Here is a 24606-nt window from a genome sequence, read left to right on the forward strand (position 1 = left end):
ATGTTACCTAGACAAAAGTATTCCCAAAATTTCATTACTCTACATTAATTATTTTTTGGTGTTGCAATTTTTTTCTGTCAGTATATGAAGTGTGCTTATAATCTGCAGTTGGTTTGTAAGCATATAGACTTCCAATGGATGAATTATCCCAAATTTTTATTGTTAGAGAGTAATGATATAACCACAAGAAAATATCCAGCAATCATCTCACATTTTTGTCAGGTGGTAATAAGGAAGTCAAATAAAAAATAATTTTAATTCCTTACAGATCTCAGTCTCAGTCCTTATGTATTTAGATTCTGATACCTGATGTACTTACATATAAGCCTGAATGTGCTTAAGAATTGAAATAATTTCTGTCCCTCTATGAAAAAGGTTTCCATTAAGTGAGGAATAGATAGAGTATGTTGTATATGCCTCCTATTTGTACTGTTAGATCACTTTCAAGTATTATGATCACTCAAATATTTCACACATCTTTTGAATCCCTTCTGTAGGAATGGTGATGTTCTTTCACATAAGTATGTTAATCAAAATGCCAATGTTCAGTTAAATACAACATCTGCTACATATTAACTGATTATTTAGCAAAAAAATTAGCTTTTATGAACTGCAGCAGACTGACTTAGAGAATAATGGCAAACTGAAAGACTATGAAGAGTTGCTATTGAAAGAGAATTAAAGCAAATGCTTTATTTAAATGAAAACAGAATTTCAGTTTACATGATAATACAGAGTCACACTATGACTTTTATCATCTGTTACAAATGTTGCTACTGACAGTATAGAAGAAGAATTACAATTCTGTGTGTTGCTTAGTTTGAAATTTTCTGAGAATGGCATAATACAAGTTTGCAAAGGCATAAACACTGACACAAATAATCATAACAAGCACCACTGCAAAAACTACACTGAGGAAGCTCCCATCAATAATAGAATCTCTTGCTGATCTCCGTTTTTTACTTCTCTTCTGAGTGTTATTCTCCATTAGTCTCTTGACGATGTTCAGCCTGCTCCGAAGCTGTTCTACGGATTCTGAGAAGTCATCACTGCTGTCTGAACCTGAAAAAGTTATATATATTGAAATGCTTCAGCTGCAGTACAGTCCACCGTCAGACAATTTTCTGAAAGAACTGGCCTACTGAACACCAGCAAGCACTGCCCCACCTCCATGTACACAGCTTACACACATACTCAAGATTAGAAAGCCACTGTGTCACAGTAATGGACACCATTATTCCTCTGTGTTTATAATACACAGACTTATGTATCATTAACAATGCCATATGAATACTTAGTTTTTATTTCACTGGAGTGGTGACCCCTGCTGTAGGCATTACTGAAGTGCTCTTCCCCTTTAGACAGTTTCCTTACAGCTGTTGTTAACATTTCCATTGTCATGAAAAGGCTTCAGTTCACTTAAAATTTTTGTTCTGAGTTGGTTTTTAAGTTTTTGTAATGTGTGCATATGATATCTAGATTAGGACATAAGTGATTTTGTATTTCGCCTGAGAAATTTATTCACAATGTTTGAACACCATCACTCATTACATGGTAATGAAAGTAAATGAAACTTAAACACAGTAATATTGTAGAAATGATCAGAAAACCAAGAGGAAAACTGTATCATGTTCATGGAAATTGTCTTAAAAGTGTGAGTGTGTAAATGCAAAGGATACAGATTTTCAGCATTGCTTGTAATTTTGTTCAGTGCTGGCTAGTACGTATGACGATGTAAAGCCACACATGAAAACAAGAAAGTTTTGATGTCACAGGCTACAATGTATGTTAACATTCTGCCTCACTGCATAATGAGATAGAGTTACTGTTTGTTGCTCTCTCAGCCAAAAGCAAACAAAGAAACACTATTATTACAGTATAATAATGGCTGTGTTAGACATTTTATGCACTCAAAATTTCTGTGATCCAAGGGTTGATGCTAATTATATTAAAACAAACTGTTTCATCTGTCAACTTTTGCCAATCATTGTTTCTGTACATCAGTTACTCTAATGACGAAACAATAAAATATTCCATATCAGAGTCTGTATAATCATCATTTAGTTCTCAAGTTCTAACAGCATGCATATTTGCAGATTAAAATATATATAAATTCAGTCCTGTGCGTTATATGAACAACTGTTCTTAACTAAAAGAACAATTTTTTGTGTAACAGGTGGTCTGAAGTTTCATAATTCAGATTTTTTGTTAACTGGTTTTCAGTGAGATAAAAATATTTTTCATACTTCAAAAATATAGGGGTGTCCCAAAAAACCACCAATAAACTTTATGGACATGTTCCTTATACAGAAATAAATAAAAAAGTCAAGTAAACATGGGCCCTATGCATACCATAAGAGATATGAGCACTTGTTCATCTTCCATAGTATGAAACAGATTATTTCTACTGCGGGGTCTTTGCTTTCCATATTTTGGAAGGAGGAAGTATTGACAAAACAAGAGAAAATATCTAGTAAACGCAGGCTCTAAAATGCATACTTTAAAAGCTATGAACAGTTGTTAATCTTCGCTAGTGTGAAACATATCTCTTTTATTGAACAAGTACTCATAGCGCTTAAGTTTACTAGATATTTTTTTCTTGTTTTGGTCCATACTACCTCCCCCAAAATATGAAAAGCAAAGAGCTTGCAGTGAAAGATATGTGTTTCATAGTATCGGAGATGAACAGGTGCTCATATCTCTTAAGGTATATGCTTTAGAGTCTCTATTTACTAGACATTTTTTCTTTTTTTGTTGTAAGGAACCTGGCCCTAAAGTTTGTTTTTGTGATGTTGTAGCCACATAACCAAAACTATGATACAGCTCACATCAGTAGTGTAAAACAACAACAGAAGATGTTTTATGTATGTGGAACTGTTGATGGATAGTTGTACTGTTTAAAAATATATATCTGTGAAGTCCATAAAGAAACTATTGTTGTGTGATATAAATAACTATGCTAATCGAAAAAATGAATAATTTTTGAAACTAAACCCCTTTAACCACTATTAGTAATGAATGAAACAATCTTCTCTGTCTGATTTGTTATCAAAGCTAGTATTTCTTTACATATATTCTTACTGTATATAAGTGGCCTAAATATATCATGCAAATGTACAAGATCAAAACTATTTTTGGAGACAACATGAAACAACTATAATCTATTAAATATGCATAAAACATTATATCATAGGATTTCTGCTATACACTTTTCTAAAAAGTTAACTTGTATGACTGATCACACTATTTGTTCTATGAATAAAAAGCTCAGTTTGTTTACACACATATCTATAACCATAATCATAGGAACAAGAAAACAAAAAAAAGTAAATTCTACTAGCATTAATAATAACAGTGATAAGCATATTAAGATGAGAAACATAAATAACTCCATCTGAATGGGCCTTAAAGGCCCAACGGTATCAACTGACTGCCTCACCATCCTCAGTCCAACAGGCACCACTGGGTGTGGAGATGGAGGGGCTTGGGGTCAGCACACTGCTCTCCCAGTCATTGTCAGTTTTCATCACCAGAGTTGCTATTTTGCTGTCAAGTAGCTCCTCAATTAGCACCACACTTGCCAACAGCATACAGAAGACCCAGAAAATGACCCATCCAATTGCTAATCAAGCCCAACAGCACTTAACTTCAGTGATCTTAAGGGAACTGGTGTGACCATTGGGGCAAGGCCATTGGCAGGATGAGAAACATGTCACACTAAGTATCAAGTATCTCAGGCTTGTGACATTTGAATCTTCTAGTAATTTTACTGTATAGTGGCAGAATACACAAGTCTGGTCTAGAGTCCTTCTAAACATGCCAAATGAATAGGCATAGCACTTCATATCCACTGAGCAAGGTGGCGCAGTGGTTAGACACTGGACTCGCATTCGGGAGGATGATGATTCAATCCTGTGTCCAGCCATTCTGATTTAGGTTTTCCATGATTTCCCTAAAATCGCTCCAGGCAAATGCTGGGATGGTTCCTTTCAAAGGGCATGGACAACTTCCTTCCTGTCCTTCCCTAACATGATGAGACCGATGACCTCGCTGTCTGGTCTCCTTCCTCAAACAACCCAACCCAACCTAACTGCATACCACCTGCCACAATGTTATAAACTTCCTGTGTCCCTATTCAAAAGACAGCTTATACATACTAGCTGGAATACATAACCAGAAATCCACAAAGAGATCACAGCAAGTGTGGAATATACAAAAGCATGACTCAACTGAAATCATTTGCTGTATGGGAAACAACCATAAGATAGAAACTTAAATCTCAAAGCTTTTTGTAAGCATTGTGAGTAAAATCACCAACACATACAAACAGCAAGGGAGCAAAAATTAACTGCATATTTGGACAACACCATGGATTGATGCAGCCTAAAGAAAACACACAAGGCAGTACTGTGAAGGGATAGAAGACAGAAATTTATGAACTGAATCAGACTGGGATTGGCAAGAAACAAAGAGAACTGAATAAAATGGGGTTTCCTTCCAAGTGGCAACAGCAATGAGTAAGTGTGTGGAAATATACAAACTACGGGTCCATTGTGTTCAACTATTGACATAATAACAGGAAATATAAATCTATATATTGTGCCCCTGGTTGATATGAGGTGTGATAGGAAAGTTTTAAGAATGGGCTTGTAATTGTACAATGGTGGTACTTACATGCTACTGTGATGCATCTCCTTCAAAATAGTCCCCTTCTGGCTGAACACACCAACTCCAATGGTGTTTCCACTTTTGGAAACATTTTTGGAAATTTTTTTCCTGAAGTGTGTTAAGGACGCTCTCTGTATTTGCCTGGATGTCTTCAATTGAATCAAATCACTTCCCTTTCAGTGAAAATTTCAGTTTAGGAAACAGCTAGAAGTCCACAGGGGCCAAATTGGGGGAATATGGCAGTCATGGAAGCACAGGAATTTTGAATTTGGACAAAAATTCAACGGTGGGCCAGACCATTGTCATGGTGTAGCACCCAACTTCTGTCTTTCCACAATGCAGGCCTTTTCACGTAAATGCTCAAGGACACGTTTGTAGTATTCCTGATTAATTTTCTGTTCTGCAGGGGTAAATTCATGATGCACAATACTGGCATAATTGAAAAAAATCACTGACTTTGCCATGCTTTTTTTGTTCATGGTGACCTGAAGCCTTCTGCTGCAAAGACTGCACTTTGGTTTCAGGATCATTTCCATATATCCACAATTCATCTCTTGTAATTACCCTATTTAAAAAATCTGGGTCATTTTTAGTCTGTAACATCTATTCTTGGCACACTTCAAGTCTTCAAGTCGGTATTGTCTCTGGTCACTTGACAACAGTTTTGGAATGAATTTTGCGGAGACTCGACACATATTCAGATCTTCAGTTAAAATTGACCAAACTGCATAGAAACTTCAATTAAGTTCATCAGCCATCTCCCTAATTGTAAGTCTACAATCAGAGCACACTAAGTTGTGAACTTTCACCACATTTTCATTTGTTTTTGAGGTGGAAGGACAGCCGGACCGTGGTTCATCTTCAAATGATTCACAGGCCTTTTTAAATCTGTTGAACCATACAAATATGTTTGACTGGCTCATAAAATTATCTCCAAAGGCTGTTTTTAATAGTTGGTAAGTCTCAGAATATGATTTCCTGGTTTTAAAACAAAATTTGACACAAACTCGTTGCTCCGTTTTTACGTCCATTTTCACGCAGACAGAATCCGGCAACAAGCCCTAACAGACCCGCAGTCAACAAACTGCCACAATGAACTGAATGAAGGAAATGCAGTTTCCTGTCAGAGGGCATTCAAGGACAAGGCAATGGCTCACTCCCCACCCTCCATGTGCCTACCCACCAAACCAGTAAGTAGTAGCGGTTCCATTCTTAAAACTTTCCAGTCACACCTCATATTGTTTAATTCTTTGTGTTTTATGTGTGTGTATGTGTGTAAATGTATGTAGTGCCAGTATATAGGTATATAATAAATGTTTTTTATATTATGTGCTACATCTCAAATCTCAGTTAAAAATGTGAAAACTACAAAACAAATTGAAAAATACAATACATCTATAATACAAATTGAAAAATACAATATATCTATTATCTACTACAAAATGGAACCTGTTTCAAGGACTAAGGCCTCAAGTTCAACATCAAAATAAAATGTGGACTTATAATATGTGTACATGCAATAACATCAGCTGTTCTCACATGGCTGCCCCTCCCCTCACTGTCTGACCATCCCCTTATACTCTGCAACTGCCTCCAATGCACAATAATGCAGCACGCACACTGTCGAGTGGTGCATGTGGAGGGATGTGGGCAGGATTATGCATCCATGTATAATGCTATTCAAGTAGCTATTCATCATAAAACTTGTATGTTATACAACAAAATTTAACAATTTTTAACGTGGTTTATGTTCAGTGGAGTAAAAAAAAGATGTTCCATTCCCTACTACCCCCTCCTAGGAGCCAATATTCTTTTAATTTCCAAAGGAACCTACGTTCTTTCTCAGGGCTCAAGCTATCTCCATACCAAATTTCATCAAAATCAGTTCAGTGGTTTAGTTGTGAAAATGTGGCAGAGTTACCTTCACATTTACAATATAAATATGTATATGGATTTTAGTGTTTTTGTTGCCTGTATATTTTACATTGATCTGTATCTTATCAATGTAACTATATTAGCATACAGATTGTGCTTTTATGTGTTTATGGCATTAAATAAATAGACTATACTATGTAGGCATGTATGTGCTGCCACACAGTTAATGTAAGTTAGCATGTAGGTACCCATCAACAGAACAAATGACATGTTATACATATTTACATCTACATCTACATATATACTCCCTAAGCCACTGTAGAGTGCATGGTGGAGGGTACATTGTACCAATTTTATTGATTTTCTTTCCAATTCCATTTGCTTACTGAGCAAGGGAAAAATGATATCTATATCCCTCTGTATGCAATCTGTAATCTCTTTTCCCTCATGCTTGTGTTCCCTCCACAAGATGTACAATGGTGGCAGCACAATGGTTTCATTGTCTTCTTCAAATACAGGTCCTCTAAATTTACCCAAGAAGTTTTCATGAGAACTGTCAACTTTCTTCCAAGGATTCCCATTTAATTCCCCTGAATACTTCTGTTACACACAATTGTTTTTGTTGTACGCTCACAGTCTTATGTGATTTTTAAATGACTTCACGTTTGCCACTGACTGTACATTTATTACAATATCCAGTATTGCAATTTCAGTCTTTTGGTCATTTTGAAGTGGTAGCAGCTGCTGGGAAAACAAGCAGTAGTTTGCACAATAATAATAATAATAATAATAATAATAAACTCTTGTATTTTTATTAATGCTGACTACTGCAGTTTTCATCACATGTAACCACTTGCATATGACCAATAGGTTGAAATTGCAATGTGGATATTGTAATAAATATACAGTCAATGGCGACTATGTAAGTCATTAAAAAATTTCTCTTATACTTTCAGTTCACACACCTGTTATGCCCCTATGATCCTAGCAGTGAATATCTGCGTTTAATTTAATATCTGTGTTGTCATGCCTAAGGACTCAAAACACTGTGACAGTTCTGTCTGAGGTGTAGCAAACACATGGTTAAGTCTTAGAGGCAATTTTGTGCATGTGGAGATGCTTCATAGAGTCCCAGGGGAGAGGCTCATATAATGTGCAATGCGTCATCTGGCATGCTGCCACATGAGAGGATGTAGTGAGATTTTAAAGTATATGCCAATTTGTGACTCCACTTTTATCCATTTCTATGAACCAATGTTCACATTTTTCCTAAGTTGGTTCATTTATTCATTTTAGACTGTGGGTCTCAGTGGCTGTTAGCGAAAGCCAGACTATAACTCCAAAGATAAGAGATTTGATCTGTAGCTATCCCTAGCATTTTTTCTACCACTTATGTCTCATTGACTTCTGGGAACGATTTAATAATGTAAAAAATGCCTAGTTTCACTTTGGTTCGGAGTCATTATTAAACTGAAGCCTCCTGCCCCCCTGTAGTTGCCTGGCTCTTGACTAACATCAAATAATGCTACCTCTAATAATGGCAGCTGGGAGAAAGTAAGAATGCTGAAATCTCTTACAATGGACAAATATAAGTTACAATGGTACACTGTCTTCATAAACATAAAATTAAAATAGGCTTCCAAGTTTCAAACACACTATGAAACCAATTAACGCATAATATAACTTCTTCTTTTTCTTGTGGCCTTGTCCGACATCAGCACAGAGGTGGCATGGTTAATAACACATTTGGCATGGTTAGTTTTAAGGGATGACCAGATGCTCGCCTGTCATGATCCCACTACCCTCAGGGATGGAATATGTGTACACCAGGAGCCTGTGTGTAATGTCATTCCTATGAAAGTGAGTGAAGTTTTCAAAATGTTTGTGAATCATGTAACTGAAGTGGGGCTAGGGTACCAGCCCAGTTTTCACTTAGTGTGATTTGAGAAACACCTAAAAACCACTTCCAGGCTGTCTGGCATGCCAACCTGCATCATTAATCCACCAGGCAGATTTGATCCGGGGCTGGTGCAACCCCCCGCCTCCTCTCCAACCCCCCCTCCCCTCCGTACCAGAAGCAAAGTGGCGCATTTACATGCACAGCTATCCAGGTAGGTAAAGCATAATATAACAAGAACAAATTTTTGAGCTCAGAAGTGTATAAACTAAGGGTGGAAGGTGTGATACAGATTACATCAGCCAAATCGGCAGAAACTTTTTCCAATATAAAGAAAACGTAAACAGAGTAACAAAACAGCATATGGTAAAAACATTAACACCACTGGCTGCACTATGAATGACATCCTATCTGATTTAAAAATTCTACATCAAGAACAAAAAGGTGCTCTGACACATAAAACTAAAATCTGCGCTACTGGAAAAATGGACCAATGAACAATGTGGGTTCCAAAACAGCACATAGTTTGGCATTTTTAGAGACCTGCTGTGGCAGAGAACTTCTGGAAGCTGTCTAGGTACATGATACCTCATTGTAACTGCCATCTTTATTATGGCAACTGTGCTTCACACTAATAGCATCCTCATGGCCCACTGACATCAACTCTGCCTGGTCTGCTACTACTGTCTCTGGTGGTCAGCCTGATCTCATTCAGGTGGTGATGTCCCCTAGACTCCTTCAACTACTTCTGCATTCAGAGTTCTTGAACTTTAGTTCCATCTTTTTACGACTATCTGCCTTCTTAATATTTTTAATTCAAGTTACATTATAGTTATACCTGATGATGTCAAGCATATTTAAAATCATATTTACTTACAATATAACATTCTGGATTATGCGTTATCACATTTAAAGTTGTGTAGCACTTGGGATGCAATGTACTGCTTTTCATGTCATGCATTTGTGACCTAGCTATATAGATAACGCTTTCACGCAGGTTTTAAATTCTTTTTATGATTTTAACTTTATGTTGCATTACACATTAATGTTTTCATGACATGCAAAATAACTCCATTAATAGTTTTTACATATATTTTATTTATTATATATTTTTTAAAATATAGATAATGTCATATTTTAGAAACATATAAAAGTTACTCCACTCTACATCTTTTAATATACACATAGTGTTGTCTGTAACTCATATTCTACTAGATCCACTAGCACTGCGTATTGTAAACTTTATCTATAAATATACATTCCCTGCCCTTATTTATTTATTTATTTATTTATTTACACCTGAAGTTCCATAGGACCAAATTGAGGAGCAAATCTCCAAGGTCATGGAACGTGTCAGTACATGAAATTACAACATAAAAGTAATAACAGATAAAAATAAATGTTTATGAACCCAAAAACAGTCAGTCCATAAGTTTAAGTAAACGCAATCAACAATACAATAAGAATCAAATTAATTTTTCAAAGAACTCCTCGACAGAATAGAAGGCGTGACCCATGAGGAAACTCTTGAGTTTCAATTTGAAAGCACGTGGATTACTGCTAAGATTTTTGAATTCAAGTGGTAGCTTATTGAAAATGGATGCAACAGTATACTGCACACCTTATTGCACAAGAGTTAAGGAAGTCCGATCCAGATGCAGGTTTGATTTCTGCCGAGTATCAACCAAGTGAAAGCTGCTTATTCTTGGGAATAAGCTAATATTCTTAACAAGAAATGACAGTAAGGAATACATATATTCAATGTCAAAATACCCGGACTTGTGAACAGGGGTCGACAAGAGGTTCGTGAACTTACACCACTTATTGCCCGAACTGTCTGTTTCTGAGCCAAAAATATCCTTTTAGAATGGGAAGAGTTACCCCAAAATATAATACCATATGACATAAGCGAATGAAAATAAGCAATGTAGACTAATTTTTGTGTCGAATGATCACTCACTTCTGATACTGTTCGAATAGTAAAAATTGCAGTATTAAGTCTTTGAACAAGATCCTGAACATGGGCTTTCCACGACAGCTTACTACATATCTGAACACCTAGAAATTTGAACTGTTCAGTTTCACTAATCATATGCCCTTTCTGTGAAATTAAAAGTCAGGTTTTGTTGAACTGTGTGTTAGAAACTGGAAAAACTGAGTCTTACTGTGACTTAGTGTTACTTTATTTTCTACAAGCCATGAACATAGGTCATTCACTGCACTATTTGAATCTGAGCCAATGTTGCACGCATCATCCTTTACTACCATCAGCAAATGGAAATATTTTAGAGTTACCTGTAATACGAGAGGGCATATCATTTATATAAATAAAGAACAGGAGTGGCCCCAACACTGATCTCTGGGGCACCCCCAACTTGACAGTAACCCACTCAGACCCCACATCACAGCCGTTATCAGCATTGTGAATAATGAGCTTTTGCTGCCTGTTGCTAAAGTAAGAGGTGAACCAATTGTGAGCTGCTTCCCATATTCCATAATGGTCCAACTTCTGGAGCAATATTTTGTGATCGACACAATCAAATGCCTTAGTTAAATCAAAAAATATGCCAAGCATTGGAAACCTTTTGTTTAGCCCAGCCAGTACCGCAAAGAGAAAAGAGAATGTGGAATTTTCAGTTGTTAAATGACTTATAAAGCCAAACTGTACATTTCATAGCAAATTGTGTGACATAAAATGATCCTTACATACACAGCCTTTTCAATAACTTTTGCAAACACTGATGGCATAGAAATAGTTCTAAAATTATCTACATTATCCCTTTCTCCATTTTTATAAAGCGGCTTTACCACTGAGTACTTTAATCAGGAAACTGACCATTCCTAGAGGAAAAATTACAAATATGGCTAAATACAGGGCTAACATGTGCAGCACAGTACTTAAATATTCTGCTAGACACTCCATCATAACCATGAGAGTTCTTAGTCTTCAGTGATTTAATTATTGACTCAATCTCCCTCTTGTCTGTATCACAGAGGAGTATTTCAGACATCAATCTCGAAAAAGCATTTTCGAAGAAAGTTATATGATTTCCTGTAGAAACTAATTTTTTATTTAATTCACCAGCAATGCTCAGAAAATGATTGTTAAATACTGTACATATATCTGATTTATCAGTAACAGAAATATTTGTACTATGAACTGTATTTATATCATCACCCTTGTGCTGCTGACCAGACACTTCCTTCACAACTGACCTTACGGTTTAATTTTATCCTATGAATTAGCTATTCTATTTGCATAGCATATACTCTTTGCCTTCCTAATAACATTTTTAAGCACCTTAAAATACTGTTTGTAATGAGCTACTCTAACTTGATTGTGACTGCTTCTAACATTTTGATATAATTCCCGCTTTGTTCTACAAGATATCCTTATGCCACTAGTCATCCACCTGGGCTCCCCATTACTGCTAGTACTCTGTTCAGAATGTTCAAATGGAAAGCAACTCTCAAAGAGCATGACAAATGTGTTAAGGAATCCATTTATCATCTATGTTATTGGCACTATAAACATCCTGCCACTTTTGTTCCTTGACAAGGTTTAAAAAACTCTCTGTTGCTGTTGGCTTAACTTTCCTACATAGTTAGTAATTAAATGTGACATTGGTTTGAGTACAAAAGCATTTTAGTGTTAAAATTTGTGCATCATGGTCTGAAAGGCCATTCACGCGTTTACTAACAGAATGCCCATCTAGTAATGAAGAAAAATATTTTTATGGCTGTGCTACTGTTCCCCTGCACCCTAGTTGGAAAAAACACAGTCTGCATCAGATCATATGAATTTAGGAGATCCACCAACGTCCTTTTTCTTGCACCATCATTTACAAAATTGATACTGAAGTCACCACATATAACTAATTTTTGGTACTTCCTACAAAGTGAATCAAGAACCCTTTCCAGCTTGAGCAGAAATGCTCTGAAGTCAGAGTTAGGGGACCTATAAACAACAACAATTAGAAGTTTAGTTTCACTAAATTCAACTGCCCCTGCACCACATTCATATATCTGTTCAGTGCAGTGTCATGATACGTCTGTGGATTCAAATGGAATACTCTTTTTTTATGTACATAGCCACTCCCCCACCACACAAGGAACTCCTTGAGAAACAGCCAGCTAATCTGTATGCTGGCAAAGGAAGCCTCTGAACTGTCAAATTATTTAAGTGGTGCTTTGATATACCAATAATTTCAGAGTCAACATATATAAGCAGTTCACTAACTTCATCTCTAATACCTCTTGTATTTTGATGAAATATGCTAATTCCTTCTCTACTTGGAAACATTACATCCTCCAAAGGTGAGCCCTTAGTTAGAGGAACTTCCTTTAAGCAAGTGTACCTATCAGCTGACTTCAATCTAAAAAAGGTGCAGCTCTAACACCAACTACTACAGGAATTTTTCCATGAGAGACCCCACCACAACCACCACCATCACCACCAACTGCACTGTCACCTATAAGCTTAACCAGCATCCCCTTCCTATGCCTACTGAGGTGCAGGCCATGCCTAGTGAAACCCACTCTACTGATAGACCCAACTAGCACCACTGAGATGTGACACATGTCCTCTGTCATCAGTGCCCTCCCCAGCCCCATGTTAATGTGCCTAACAGCCACATTAAGGTGAGGCCGATCATGATGCTGAAACAGTTGCAAGAAATGCACTTTAGTGCCACCAGTTTGAGTAGCTATCTTTACCAGGTCACCACCTACATCATATTCCCTGTCCCTATCAAGACTGTTCCCTGCTCCACCCATTATCACTACCTGATCCTCCTTCATAAAATTGCTACATGACTCCCCTATGCTGTCAGGCACTTAAGCCAACCCTGCACTAGGCTTCACAATGCTGGTGACCTGGTACAACACTTCCTGCAACACTTCCTGCAACTGCTGGCCCACACCTCTACCATGAGAACTACCTAGCAGCTGAACCTTCTTCTTTCTGTTAGACTTTGCAACTAACCTAGGCCTCCTAACTGCTGAGGACTGCCGCATGTTCCCTACATCTAGAGCTACACAAGGCTCCTCTCCACTCAACTCTGACAGTTGGTCAAATCTATTGCATATACACAAAGTAAAACTGTCTGAATACCTCCTCTTCCTAGCTGCCTTCTTGCCAACAGCCAGTTCCCATTCCCCACCACCCTTCACCCTCCTCCTACACCGTAATCCACTACACACAACCCTACAACAGAGCCCATACTTCTCACTCATGGTAAAATTTTACAGTTACTAAAAAAACTATACGTCTACATTACCAAAATTCCATTACACCAGTAGAACTATTTATAGAACTAACAATAGTGGTCTTGAAGTTCTCTGCCTACTAAGAAAGCAACTACTTGTATTAATATTACTACACCACAGCTAATACCAATACCAACAAAACTTCACAAAATTATTAGCTAAAACCAAAAAATTTAAATGCCCACTGGAACACTAAACAAAGTTAAAACACCAAATGAAAATTTTAATGAAATATTTCACTAGAAACAATAAGAAACATCAGTTGAAAACTAAAGCATGAAATTTACTAAATGACTTTAACACACCGAAAACTCTAAAAAACACAGTGAGTGAACATTGTTCTTCTATGTGCTGCCTACAAACCTACTTGTTGCTGCTGTACCTTTTACGTAACTTGTTAACTTTATTCACACATTTAATGAGTTTGTTTTCTTGTTTTATAAATCTACTGACATTTTCTGTTTATATTTTCTCATTTTTAGATTTGACGATGAATGCAAAGCTGAGACTGGTAATCAGTTTTTTTAATGAAGTAGCACATGACCAGGACATTGGTAGTGGAAGAAAGTGTGGGCAGAAAAAAAAAAATCATTCAGGGCGTCTCAGGTTAGATTGCAATAGGCAGGTTCAAGTGGATGTAGGTGGAATAGTTATGCAGAGATGAAGAGGCTTGCACAGGACAGACCAGCATGGAAGGGACATAAAACCACCCTTAGGACAGTAGATCAGTTTTAGGGCTGTAGGGCTGAGGTCCACCACCAGCACCAGCACCACCTCAACAACAGCAACAACAACAGTAACAAGTCAGTGCAAAGATAAAAAGAAGGCAAAGGAAAAACTACCTACAGTAGGACACACCTAGAAATGCACGGATACATTCAAGCCAACCTTCAGATTGAGGACACAGTTGTGTTACTTGCATGAGAATTGTTTGTTGTAAAACAGGCTGCCTACATTTGCCACTGCTTCACACCTTCTGATCAATCTTTGATTTGATCAGTATATATTTTTGTTTATATTGTGTTGGTGAAGATGGATAAGAAAAAGTGATTCTCTGCAAATTATAAGTGCAGGAAACATACAATACATTTTCCTCTTCAAGTGTAAGTTTAATGGTTAATGTTAGTGGCATTGTTTTCATACTTGTTAAGATCCTTTCACTTAATTAGGAAAATGTTACTGTGTGTTCAGGCCAGAAAAGTAATTACATGCAGTGACTAAATTTACAAGACCACAATAACCTCCTTTCATAGTTTTAATGTCACATGATTGTCTGAATTCATAGCTGAGACAGCTAAATTTTCTGAATTCATAGCTGAGACAGCTAAATTTTCAGCAGTTATAAAGTGACAACATTATTTGTTTCTAGATAAACAGAATATACAGTAGAATCAATCTATAAGTGACAGATGAGATTATAGACTGTCTATGAAACAAAAATATCCATGAATGCATAAGATAAAATGTGCTGAGTATGATTACAGAACTAGTGTTACTACAGCATGCTTCTAAAGAGCCAGCAACTACTGTGCAACAGGTGGAAAACAAAACATATGGCTATAATAAGAGACATGGTGAATGAAACACATTCCGTTGTCAAAAGGGTAATATGTGAAGTATTCAGTGACTGCCATAGAGGACCTCATCAAAAGATCTCCCACAAAACGCAAAGAAATTTGGTCTATCAGTGTCACCAACGTTAGTATCCAGACACTCTTTGCTATCACAGGAATCAGAATAGAGGCTAGAAAAGCAAAAGCAGAAATGCTGAAGCCTGTTTCCAAAATTTCTTTTACTAATGACGATATAGGAGCACTGTCCCAGTTTAAGTCTCACAGTGTTTGATACTGGTTAACAATCTATAATGAAGCTCAGCGTAAAACTATGTGCTACCAAAACTGTTTCATATGTACTGAAGCTCTTCATGTTGCTTTAGGCACCTGTGAGTATTGTAATGTAGCGATTTCTCAAATGTTCTTGTCTCATAACAACAGATACATTTACTAATATAACTCTCTGTAAGGTTATAATGTAAGTTACGTGCACATGTGCAATGAAACTTAAAGGGCACCAGAAGTGGCAATTACGGCATGTCTTAGCAGCAGCTGGGGTGGTGGTTTTTCATGTACTACCTTAAAGCACTAACAACTGAGACAGTACAACATACTGCATTGTGCTTTAGTTTCATATCCACAGAAGTTTTTCTCATAAAGTTTGTCCTTTTCCACTGTATTTAATTGTTATAGCCTCCATGTTAGAAAGTGGTTTCTGAATGGATAGAACATGTCTGTCACTTAATATGCTACTGTTGCTAGAAAACCAATGAATGAAATGTTTGGCAATACACCTAATACAATACTGAAATAACTTTCATCTATTGAAATAAGTAATATATCCATGTTCCTCAGTCCAGTGGGCCCAGCTGAATTTCTAAACACCATTAATTCACTGGAGAGTAATTATTCAGCTAGTATTGATGATATTCTGGATTATGTTATAAACATAATGGCAAGACAAATAGTCTCTCCTTTATTTGACATATGCAATTCATCATTATCAAGTTGTGTCTTTGAAAAGCACCTGGAAATGGCAAACCCCTATTTCACAACCAATTACATTCTTCAACAAGAATAATGTTATAACTGGATGTTATAACTGAAACAGCCACTTTCAACCTGATAAACCCTGTCTTAAATGCAGTGGACAACCACAGAAAAATCTCAGGTTTATTCTTCACTCTGACAAACATTTGTCGTATGACTGATCATTCCATGCTCCTGAGAAAGCTTGAACAGTATGCTGTAAGAGGCATGCAAAAGAAGTGGATTAAATCATATTTGGAATATTGCTCTCAGGTAACTGAAATTAAGTAGGAAGGAAATGAACTCCAGGTACACCTTTAAGAACCATGTGGACTAAGTCATGATTTTCCACAGGGCTCTATTCTATGTCCATTTCTTTTTTTGTTGTACAGTATTGACTTCTCATTACACATTAGGGATTCAGAACCAGTACTGTTTGCAGATGACATTTGTCTTTTGACTGAAAGAAATAAAGAAAAAGATCTTTCTGCATCTACAAAATGTATTATGAAAGAAGTGTCTGAATGGTTTACCAGAAACAGGTTAATAGTCAATCCCCCCAAGAAAGTACTCCTGAATTTCCACATGATCGAAATAAAAATGCAGCACAGCCAATAGCATGTGTAGGTAACCAAAACATTTGTGCTGATTTAAAACTTAATTTCTTGGGGTTCACATGCAGGAAAACTTTAAATGGAGCTCTCATATCACATTGCTAAATTCAAAACTAGCAAGAAATGAGCTATTTAGTAAGAATTCTTTGCAATAATACAAGTGCACAAACTGTTAGGACTGTATACTTGCTCATGAACATTAAATGGTAAAGTACAGTGTCATTATCTGGTGAAATGTACACCAGACCAAAACATTTTTCAGAAAACAAAAGGTAATTACAAGAACAATGAAACAAGCAAGCAGGAGAAAACCATGCTAATGTTTCTTTAAAGATCTAAAGATCTTACCCTTTCACTAAATCTGTATATTGGAAGTAATTGTGTATATCAAAAAATGTATACTGAGAAAATAAAACCTTTTTCTTCAAAACAAAAGCGTCCATGATTACAGTACCAGGTCACAGAGAGACATACATGTTAATCATTGGAACACCACATTATGCCAAAAAGGTGTACATTATGCAGGAACAAAACCATAAAACAGATTACCAAGATGTATAAAATCTCTTCCTCAACTACAAAGCTTTAAAAGGTCTGTGACAGACTACCTATTACAAAACTGCTAATATTCAGTCTCGCAGTATCTTATGCAAGAAAAAATATAACTTATACTTTTACTTGTAGAAATAAGTTATAAATGTACGGCATTCAATCAAATTTGTAATTATTAAATGTATAAGTCCAATTTGTTATAAAAAATTTAAATGCTGTAGGTTTGATGGTTGTAAAACCAAAAGCTAAAAAGGTTTTCTGTCCTGTGTCTTGTGCATGATGAATGTACTAATAAAGAGGTTTATATGGATAAATAAGCAAATAGATAAATAAAGTGTGTATGAGCAAGCAAAATAGCAACCTGCTAGTTATACCAGTAGTCTGTTATTCTATTACCAATATGGCAGTAATACAAAACATAAAAATCGTGAGCTCTGCAAAAAACATGGGAGGTGCTTTTAGAAAATTGAAAAAAAAGGCGCATTGATAAGTAATAAAAAATAAGAAGTCACAGTGTAGAGCCTTGTGGAGCTCCACAACTAATCAAAGATTTGCCTCGGCAAGCCCTTCTTGTGCCAGGATTCATGGTTTCAATGACTTACTTCCAGCTGGTAAAATAAAAAAACACTAACTCACAGTGTTCATGATGCTATAATGATGTGATGTGTCAAGTGGATTATACCAAAACAGATTACATCTTGTGGAGTAACTTACTTCTTCACCTGCACATTTGTACAATGGTTCATAAGGCCATTTCTTTCATCCTGCATAGCCCTTGGCCCAGAAGTAACACACACTTGTTTGCATTGTGGGCGTACAGAGTAAGGGGCATTGGCGTGGGGTGGAGAATGTGTGTGTGTGTGTGTGTGTGTGCGAGTGAGGGAGGGAGGGGAAGGAAGAGAGAGAATTAATTGCAGTAGACCAAACAATTAAAGCACATATGGTCATCCATTGTAGAAAGATATTATTCTTGCCGTGCGTTAAGATCCGTACGAATATTCGCTTAGAATAATTTAGGGACCATATGAAAAGTAAAGTTAATTATGGGTGGAGCAAGAGTTTCGCAAAAGAAAGTCCTACAAGTATTATTTATATTTATTTCGTTCACAATGTGAATTGTTAAGTATGGGGTCTTTAAAGTGCTTCCGATACTGCAAGAATGGAAATGTAATTATCAGTGCACTGGACGTAATAGAAACCATCATGGTCTTTGTAGTGAAACACAATGTAGCTCAAAACATGTGGCGCTATTCTTGTACACGATATCTCAAGGAGCCTCTTTCAGATGGCGGGTTTACAAACTAGTGCACATGAATCAATTTAATACTGGTAAGTAACTAGGCCTACATTGGTAGTAATATCCACTGACTTAATACTTTATTCAGTCACCAGTTTCAGACTAGCGTATGAGGGTTCGTTCGATATCATTTATTCGCTACTCTTCCGGTGCACTGCTGAGAAAGTCATGATCAAGAACTACAAATATTTTCCATTCAGTGCAGCCGCACCAATTACGTCCAATTTCTACTTCGAGCTTGCATTTTTTACCGACTACTACACGGAAAGAGTTTTCAAATAATAATTATAAATACCGAGAGAATATAGCAATTCATGCCGTATTTTAAGGTCCTCCTGACATCAAAACACAATTTCTGTACCATTCCTGCAAAATATTTCTAGCGACACACCGCTACAACGTATGTGTAGAGTGCTAAGAAAGAAAGCGGAATCTCGATTTGCAATTTACCTTCAAAATCCATGTCTGTAACATTACTATGCACCGCCACGCAGTTGATGGTTTGTTTACAGCGACACTACGCTGTAATTTGTATTAAGGTAGCGTGACATAAACAAGTAAACGTGCGACTCGCGCACCGCTCCTTCAGCTCAGCCCGGGTTATTGATCCAGCAGAGATAACACCGCATAGCCGCGGTGCGCTCAACACCCAGACTCAACTGTCTGAAAAGATGCGACCAAACAGTTTGAATTAGAATACCGTGGTACACTTTAAATTTAGCAAGTAGTGGTCTTTCGAAAGAGTTCCTAATACTAAAAACGATCACACTATAAAGGAGATTGGTCAGTAGTCGACACACGGAATGTAGCCTATAAGACATCGTTATAAACTGTACATAGGCCTACGTACAAATTGCTTCTGAATATTGACACGTAGACCAAAATCTATGCATAATACCATACACGAATAACGTAGCGTACTGGTCACATTATGCATAATGATTTACAGTTAGACCATGTACTGTTTTCATTATTATACCCAACTCTACAAATACCAGTGCCGCAGTCTTGCTCATGGTCAAATTTACATTACAAGAGCATTCATACTACTGTTTCGGAAACCACCAACATTAAAAAATATGACCTTGTCTGGGACCAGACGATGTAGTCATTTTTAATATTTTATACAGCAATGTCTTTGTGGTTTGTAGTACCCTACTGAAAGACACTTTGAGAGTGAGTGTGAATTAGAGATCGTGGACTTCGCATATACAGACCAAAACCACATATCCAAGTGCTCCCTGTTACGAATACAATGCAGTGTACGATACTACGTGTGTTCTTGTCACATTTTAATGAAATCACTGGAGGAATGAGCACTTAAATATAAGTTTCAGTACAGATGATGGTGATTAGCTCGCGAAACAAGTGCAGTTGCGAAAAAAACAAAGATGAAATATTTCGTGAAATAGTTACAAAAGAAAAAAATCCTCATTAAGATTTCAGGTGACGATATAGTAAAGTAGAAGTCATGTTAAAGGTGAAAATGAGTCGCAAAATACATCAAACTTAAGTTATCACAAGACTGGTAGTTATATACCAGATCCCTTTTGCTAAACAAAGAAACAACGTGTTGTTGTTGTGGTCTTCAGTCCTGAGACTGTTTGATGCAGCTCTCCATGCTACTGTATCCTGTACAAGATTCTTCATCTTCCAGTACCTACTGCAACCTACATCTCTCTGAATCTGCTTAGTGTATTCATCTCTTGGTCTCCCTCTACGATTTTTACCCTCCAAACTACCCTCCAATACTAAATTGGTGATCCCTTGATGCCTCAGAACATGTCCTACCAACCGATCCCTTCTTCTAGTCAAGTTGTGCCACAAACTTCTCTTCTCCCCGATCCTATTCAATACCTCCTCATTGGTTATGTGATCTACCCATCTAATCTTCAGCATTCTTCTGTTGCACCACATTTCGAAAGCTTCTATTCTCTTCTTGTCTAAACTATTTATCGTCCATGTTTCACTTCCATACATGGCTACACTCCATACAAATACTTTCAGAAATGACTTCCTGACACTTAAATCTATACTCAATGTTAACAAATTTCTCTTATTCAGAAACGCTTTCCTTGTCATTACCAGTCTACATTTTATATCCTCTCTACTTCGACCATCATAAGTTATTTTGCTTCCCAAACAGCAAAACTCCTTTACTACTTTAAGTGTCTCATTTCCTAATATAATTCCCTCAGCATCACGCGACTAATTCGACTACATTCCATTATCCTCGTTTTGCTTTTGTTGATGTTCATCTTATATCCTCCTTTCAAGACACTGTCCATTCCGTTCAACTGCTCTTCCAGGTCCTTTGCTGTCTCTGACAGAATTACAATGTCATCGGCAAACCTCAAAGTTTTTATTTCTTCTCCATGGATTTTAATACCTACTCCGAATTTTTCTTTTGTTTCCCTTACTGCTTGCTCAATATACAGATTGAATAACATCGGGGAGAGGCTACAACCCTGTCTCACTCCCTTCCCAACCACTGCTTCCCTTTCATGTCCCTCGACTCTTATAACTGCCATCTGGTTTCTGTACAAATTGTAAATAGCCTTTTGCTCCCTGTATTTTAGCCCTGCCACCTTTAGAATTTGAAAGAGAGTATTCCAGTCAACATTGTCAAAAGCTTTCTCTAAGTCTACAAATGCTAGAAACGTAGGTTTGCCTTTCCTTAATCTTTCTTCTAAGATAAGTCGTAAGGTCAGTATTGCCTCACGTGTTCCAGTATTTCTACGGAATCCAAACTGATCTTCCCCGAGGTCGGCTTCTACTAGTTTTTCCATTCGTCTGTAAAGAATTCGCGTTAGTATTTTGCAGCCGTGACTTATTAAACTGATAGTTCAGTAATTTTCACATCTGTCAACACCTACTTTCTTTGGGATTGGAATTATTATATTCTTCTTGAAGTCTGAGGGTATTTCGCCTGTCTCATACATCTTGCTCACCAGATGTTAGAGTTTCATCAGGACTGGCTCTCCCAAGGCTGTCAGTAGCTCTAATGGAATGTTGTCTACTCCTGGGGCCTTGTTTCGACTCAGGTCTTTCAGTGCTCTGTCAAACTCCTCACGCAGTATCATATCTCCCATTTCATCTTCATCTATATCCTCTTCCATTTCCATAATATTGTCCTCAAGTACATCGCCCTTGTATAGACCCTCTATATACTCCTTCCACCTTTCTGCTTTCCCTTCTTTGCTTAGAACTGGGTTTCAATCAAAGCTCTTGATATTCATGCAAGTGGTTCTCCTTTCTCCAAAGGTCTCTTTAATTTTTCTATCGGCAGTATCTATCCTACCCCTAGTGAGATAAGCCTCTACATCCTTACATTTGTCCTCTAGCCATCCTTGCTTAGCCATTTTGCACTTCCTGTTGATCTCATTTTTGAGACGTTTGTATTTCTTTTTGCCTGCTTCATTTACTGCATTTTTATATTTTCTCCTTTCATCAATTAAATTCAGTATTTATTCTGTTACCCAAGGGTTTCTATTAGCCCTCGTCTTTTTACCTATTTGATCCTCTGTTGCCTTCACTATTTCATCCCTCAAAGCTACCCATTCTTCTTCTACTGTATTTCCTTCCCCCATTCCTGTCAATTGTTCCCTTATGCTCTCACTGAAACTCTGTAAACCTCTGGTTTAGTCAGTTTATCCAGGTCCCATCTCCTTAAATTCCCACCTTTTTGCAGTTTCTTCAGTTTTAATCCACAGTTCATAACCAAAAGATTGTGGTCAGAGTCCACATCTGCCCCTGGGAATGTCTTACAATTTACAACCTGGTTCCTAAATCTCTGTCTTACCATTATATGATCTATCTGAAACCTGTCAGTATCTCCAGGCTTCTTCCATGTATACAACCTTCTTTTATGATTCTTGAACCAAGTGTTAGCTATGATTAAGTTGTATTCTGTGCAAAATTCTACCATGCATTTCTTACCCCCAATCCATATTCACCTACCACGTTTCCTTTTCTCCCTTTTCCTATTGCCGAATTCCAGTCACCCATGACTATTAAATTTTCGTCTCCCTTCACTATCCGAATAATTTCTTTTATCTGATCATACATTTCTTCAATTTCTTCATCATCTGCAGAGCTATTCGGCACATAAACTAGTACTACTCTAGTAGGCGTGGGCTTCGTGTCTATATTGGCCACAATAATGCGTTCACTATGTTGTTTGTAGTAGCTTACCCGCACTCCTATTTTTTTATTCATTATTAAACCTACTCCTGCATTACCCCTATTTGATTTTGTATTTATAACCCTGTATTCACCTGACCAAAAGTCTTGTTCCTCCTGCCACCGAACTTCACTAATTCCCACTATATATAACTTTAACCTACCCATTTCCCTTTTTAAATTTTCTAACCTACCTGCCCGACTAAGGGATCTGACATTCCACACTCCGATCCGTAGAATACCAATTGTCTTTCTCCTGATAACGACATCCTCTTAAGTAGTCCCTGCCCGGAGATCCGAATGGGGTACTATTTTACCTCTGGAATATTTTACCCAAGAGGACGCCATCATCATTTAACCATACAGTAAAGTTGCATGTGGTTGCACCTACTGCACGGCTATCTGTATCGCTGAGGCACCCAAGCCTCCCCACCAAAGGCAAGGTCCATGGTTCATGGGGACCATTCATAAATCGTTTCAGCAAAGTAAAAGGAAAGAAGAAAGGGTAGAAATAACACGTACAATCTAAAAGACAAGCTAAACTGCATCAATAAATACGATGAGATACATACGAAGGAAAACTTTAAATGTAACACCAGAGAAAAAATTAATCATACTCCGCTTCAAAGTCGAAAGGGGGCAGGGAGGTGAGACACGTTTCTCCCCCCTCCCAAATTCACTTAGAGCTGTACATGATCTAAAGGGTCAGACAGCAATAAAATTTTTGCTATTATCCAGCAAATACGCGGTTAGTATTTTGGTTGACAGTGAATTTTGATCGTAACTGAATCAAACTGTCACGCATTTGAAGCTACTGACATCCAATGTTAAAATTCTTATAACTCCAACTACATTCTGTCCAATCCTGCTATGTTTCTATGAAGGAATAGAAGATCTTTAAATCGGATTAATTTGTATCTTATTCATGGCTACAGTACGAATAAAACGGTGACGGTGTTCTATGCTGTGGCTGTATTAGGTCTACCCATGTAGTGAGAAATAGAAAACAATGGAAAGTAACGGCTTTCTTACGCAAGTCTGTTGTATCTGTAAAAAAGCAACAGACATATTAAAATTTGTGAGAAGAGTTCTTTTAATCAAGAGTGTGTGGTAGTTATTCAGCAACGTGAAAACAGCACATGTGTGCTCAAGGATCACGCACGGCGTCTGCTAATCAGGAGAAAGCTAGGCCCGCTTTACTAGTAATTATCAGTTCCTTCATGTTCCTAGACAGAACAGGAAATGCACTGAGAAATCATGGAGCGGCCACTGGAAACCTCATGACACTTCTCCATGAGAGGAAAAACGCAGTTCATGAACTGAAGACCAGGCCGAAGTACCACGACACTTAGTTGGTGCCAGTGATACAAAGCGAAATACTGGATATTATGGCTCACATGATCCAGTGCGAGACTGTGCAGCGGATTAAAAAATATCTCCATTTCAGAGAAGTATGGCAGATCCAGTGATGGACGTAGCTAATCAGAAACAGTTCACTCGTTGTACATAACGTGGACTCTGAGAGTTATAGAACTTTTCTAGGTTTATACACTCTGGCCAACTACAGAGCACGAACGCTAGCAGCTACCATAACATACATCCTTCTTAGTGCCTCACTAGGAATTGAGTTTCTTCACTCCAATTGTTGCGATGGTGCAACTTGCGCCAGCA

The 24606-nt window shown here is 37.3% G+C and overlaps 1 protein-coding gene across 1 annotated transcript; it reads right to left on the bottom strand.

Annotated features, from left to right (window-relative positions):
- Positions 1-663: 663 nt before the first annotated feature.
- On the bottom strand, positions 664-19353 carry LOC126184221 (uncharacterized). Its single transcript, XM_049926588.1, has 2 exons — positions 19204-19353; positions 664-1062 (listed from the first exon to the last, which is right to left on the bottom strand). Exons 1-2 carry the CDS (start codon positions 19214-19216, stop codon positions 797-799), a joined length of 279 nt encoding a protein of 92 aa, XP_049782545.1. The 5' UTR covers positions 19217-19353; the 3' UTR covers positions 664-796.
- Positions 19354-24606: the final 5253 nt, after the last annotated feature.

This window comes from Schistocerca cancellata, chromosome 4 (assembly GCF_023864275.1).
Source record: "Schistocerca cancellata isolate TAMUIC-IGC-003103 chromosome 4, iqSchCanc2.1, whole genome shotgun sequence".
Classification (NCBI taxonomy): domain Eukaryota; kingdom Metazoa; phylum Arthropoda; class Insecta; order Orthoptera; family Acrididae; genus Schistocerca; species Schistocerca cancellata.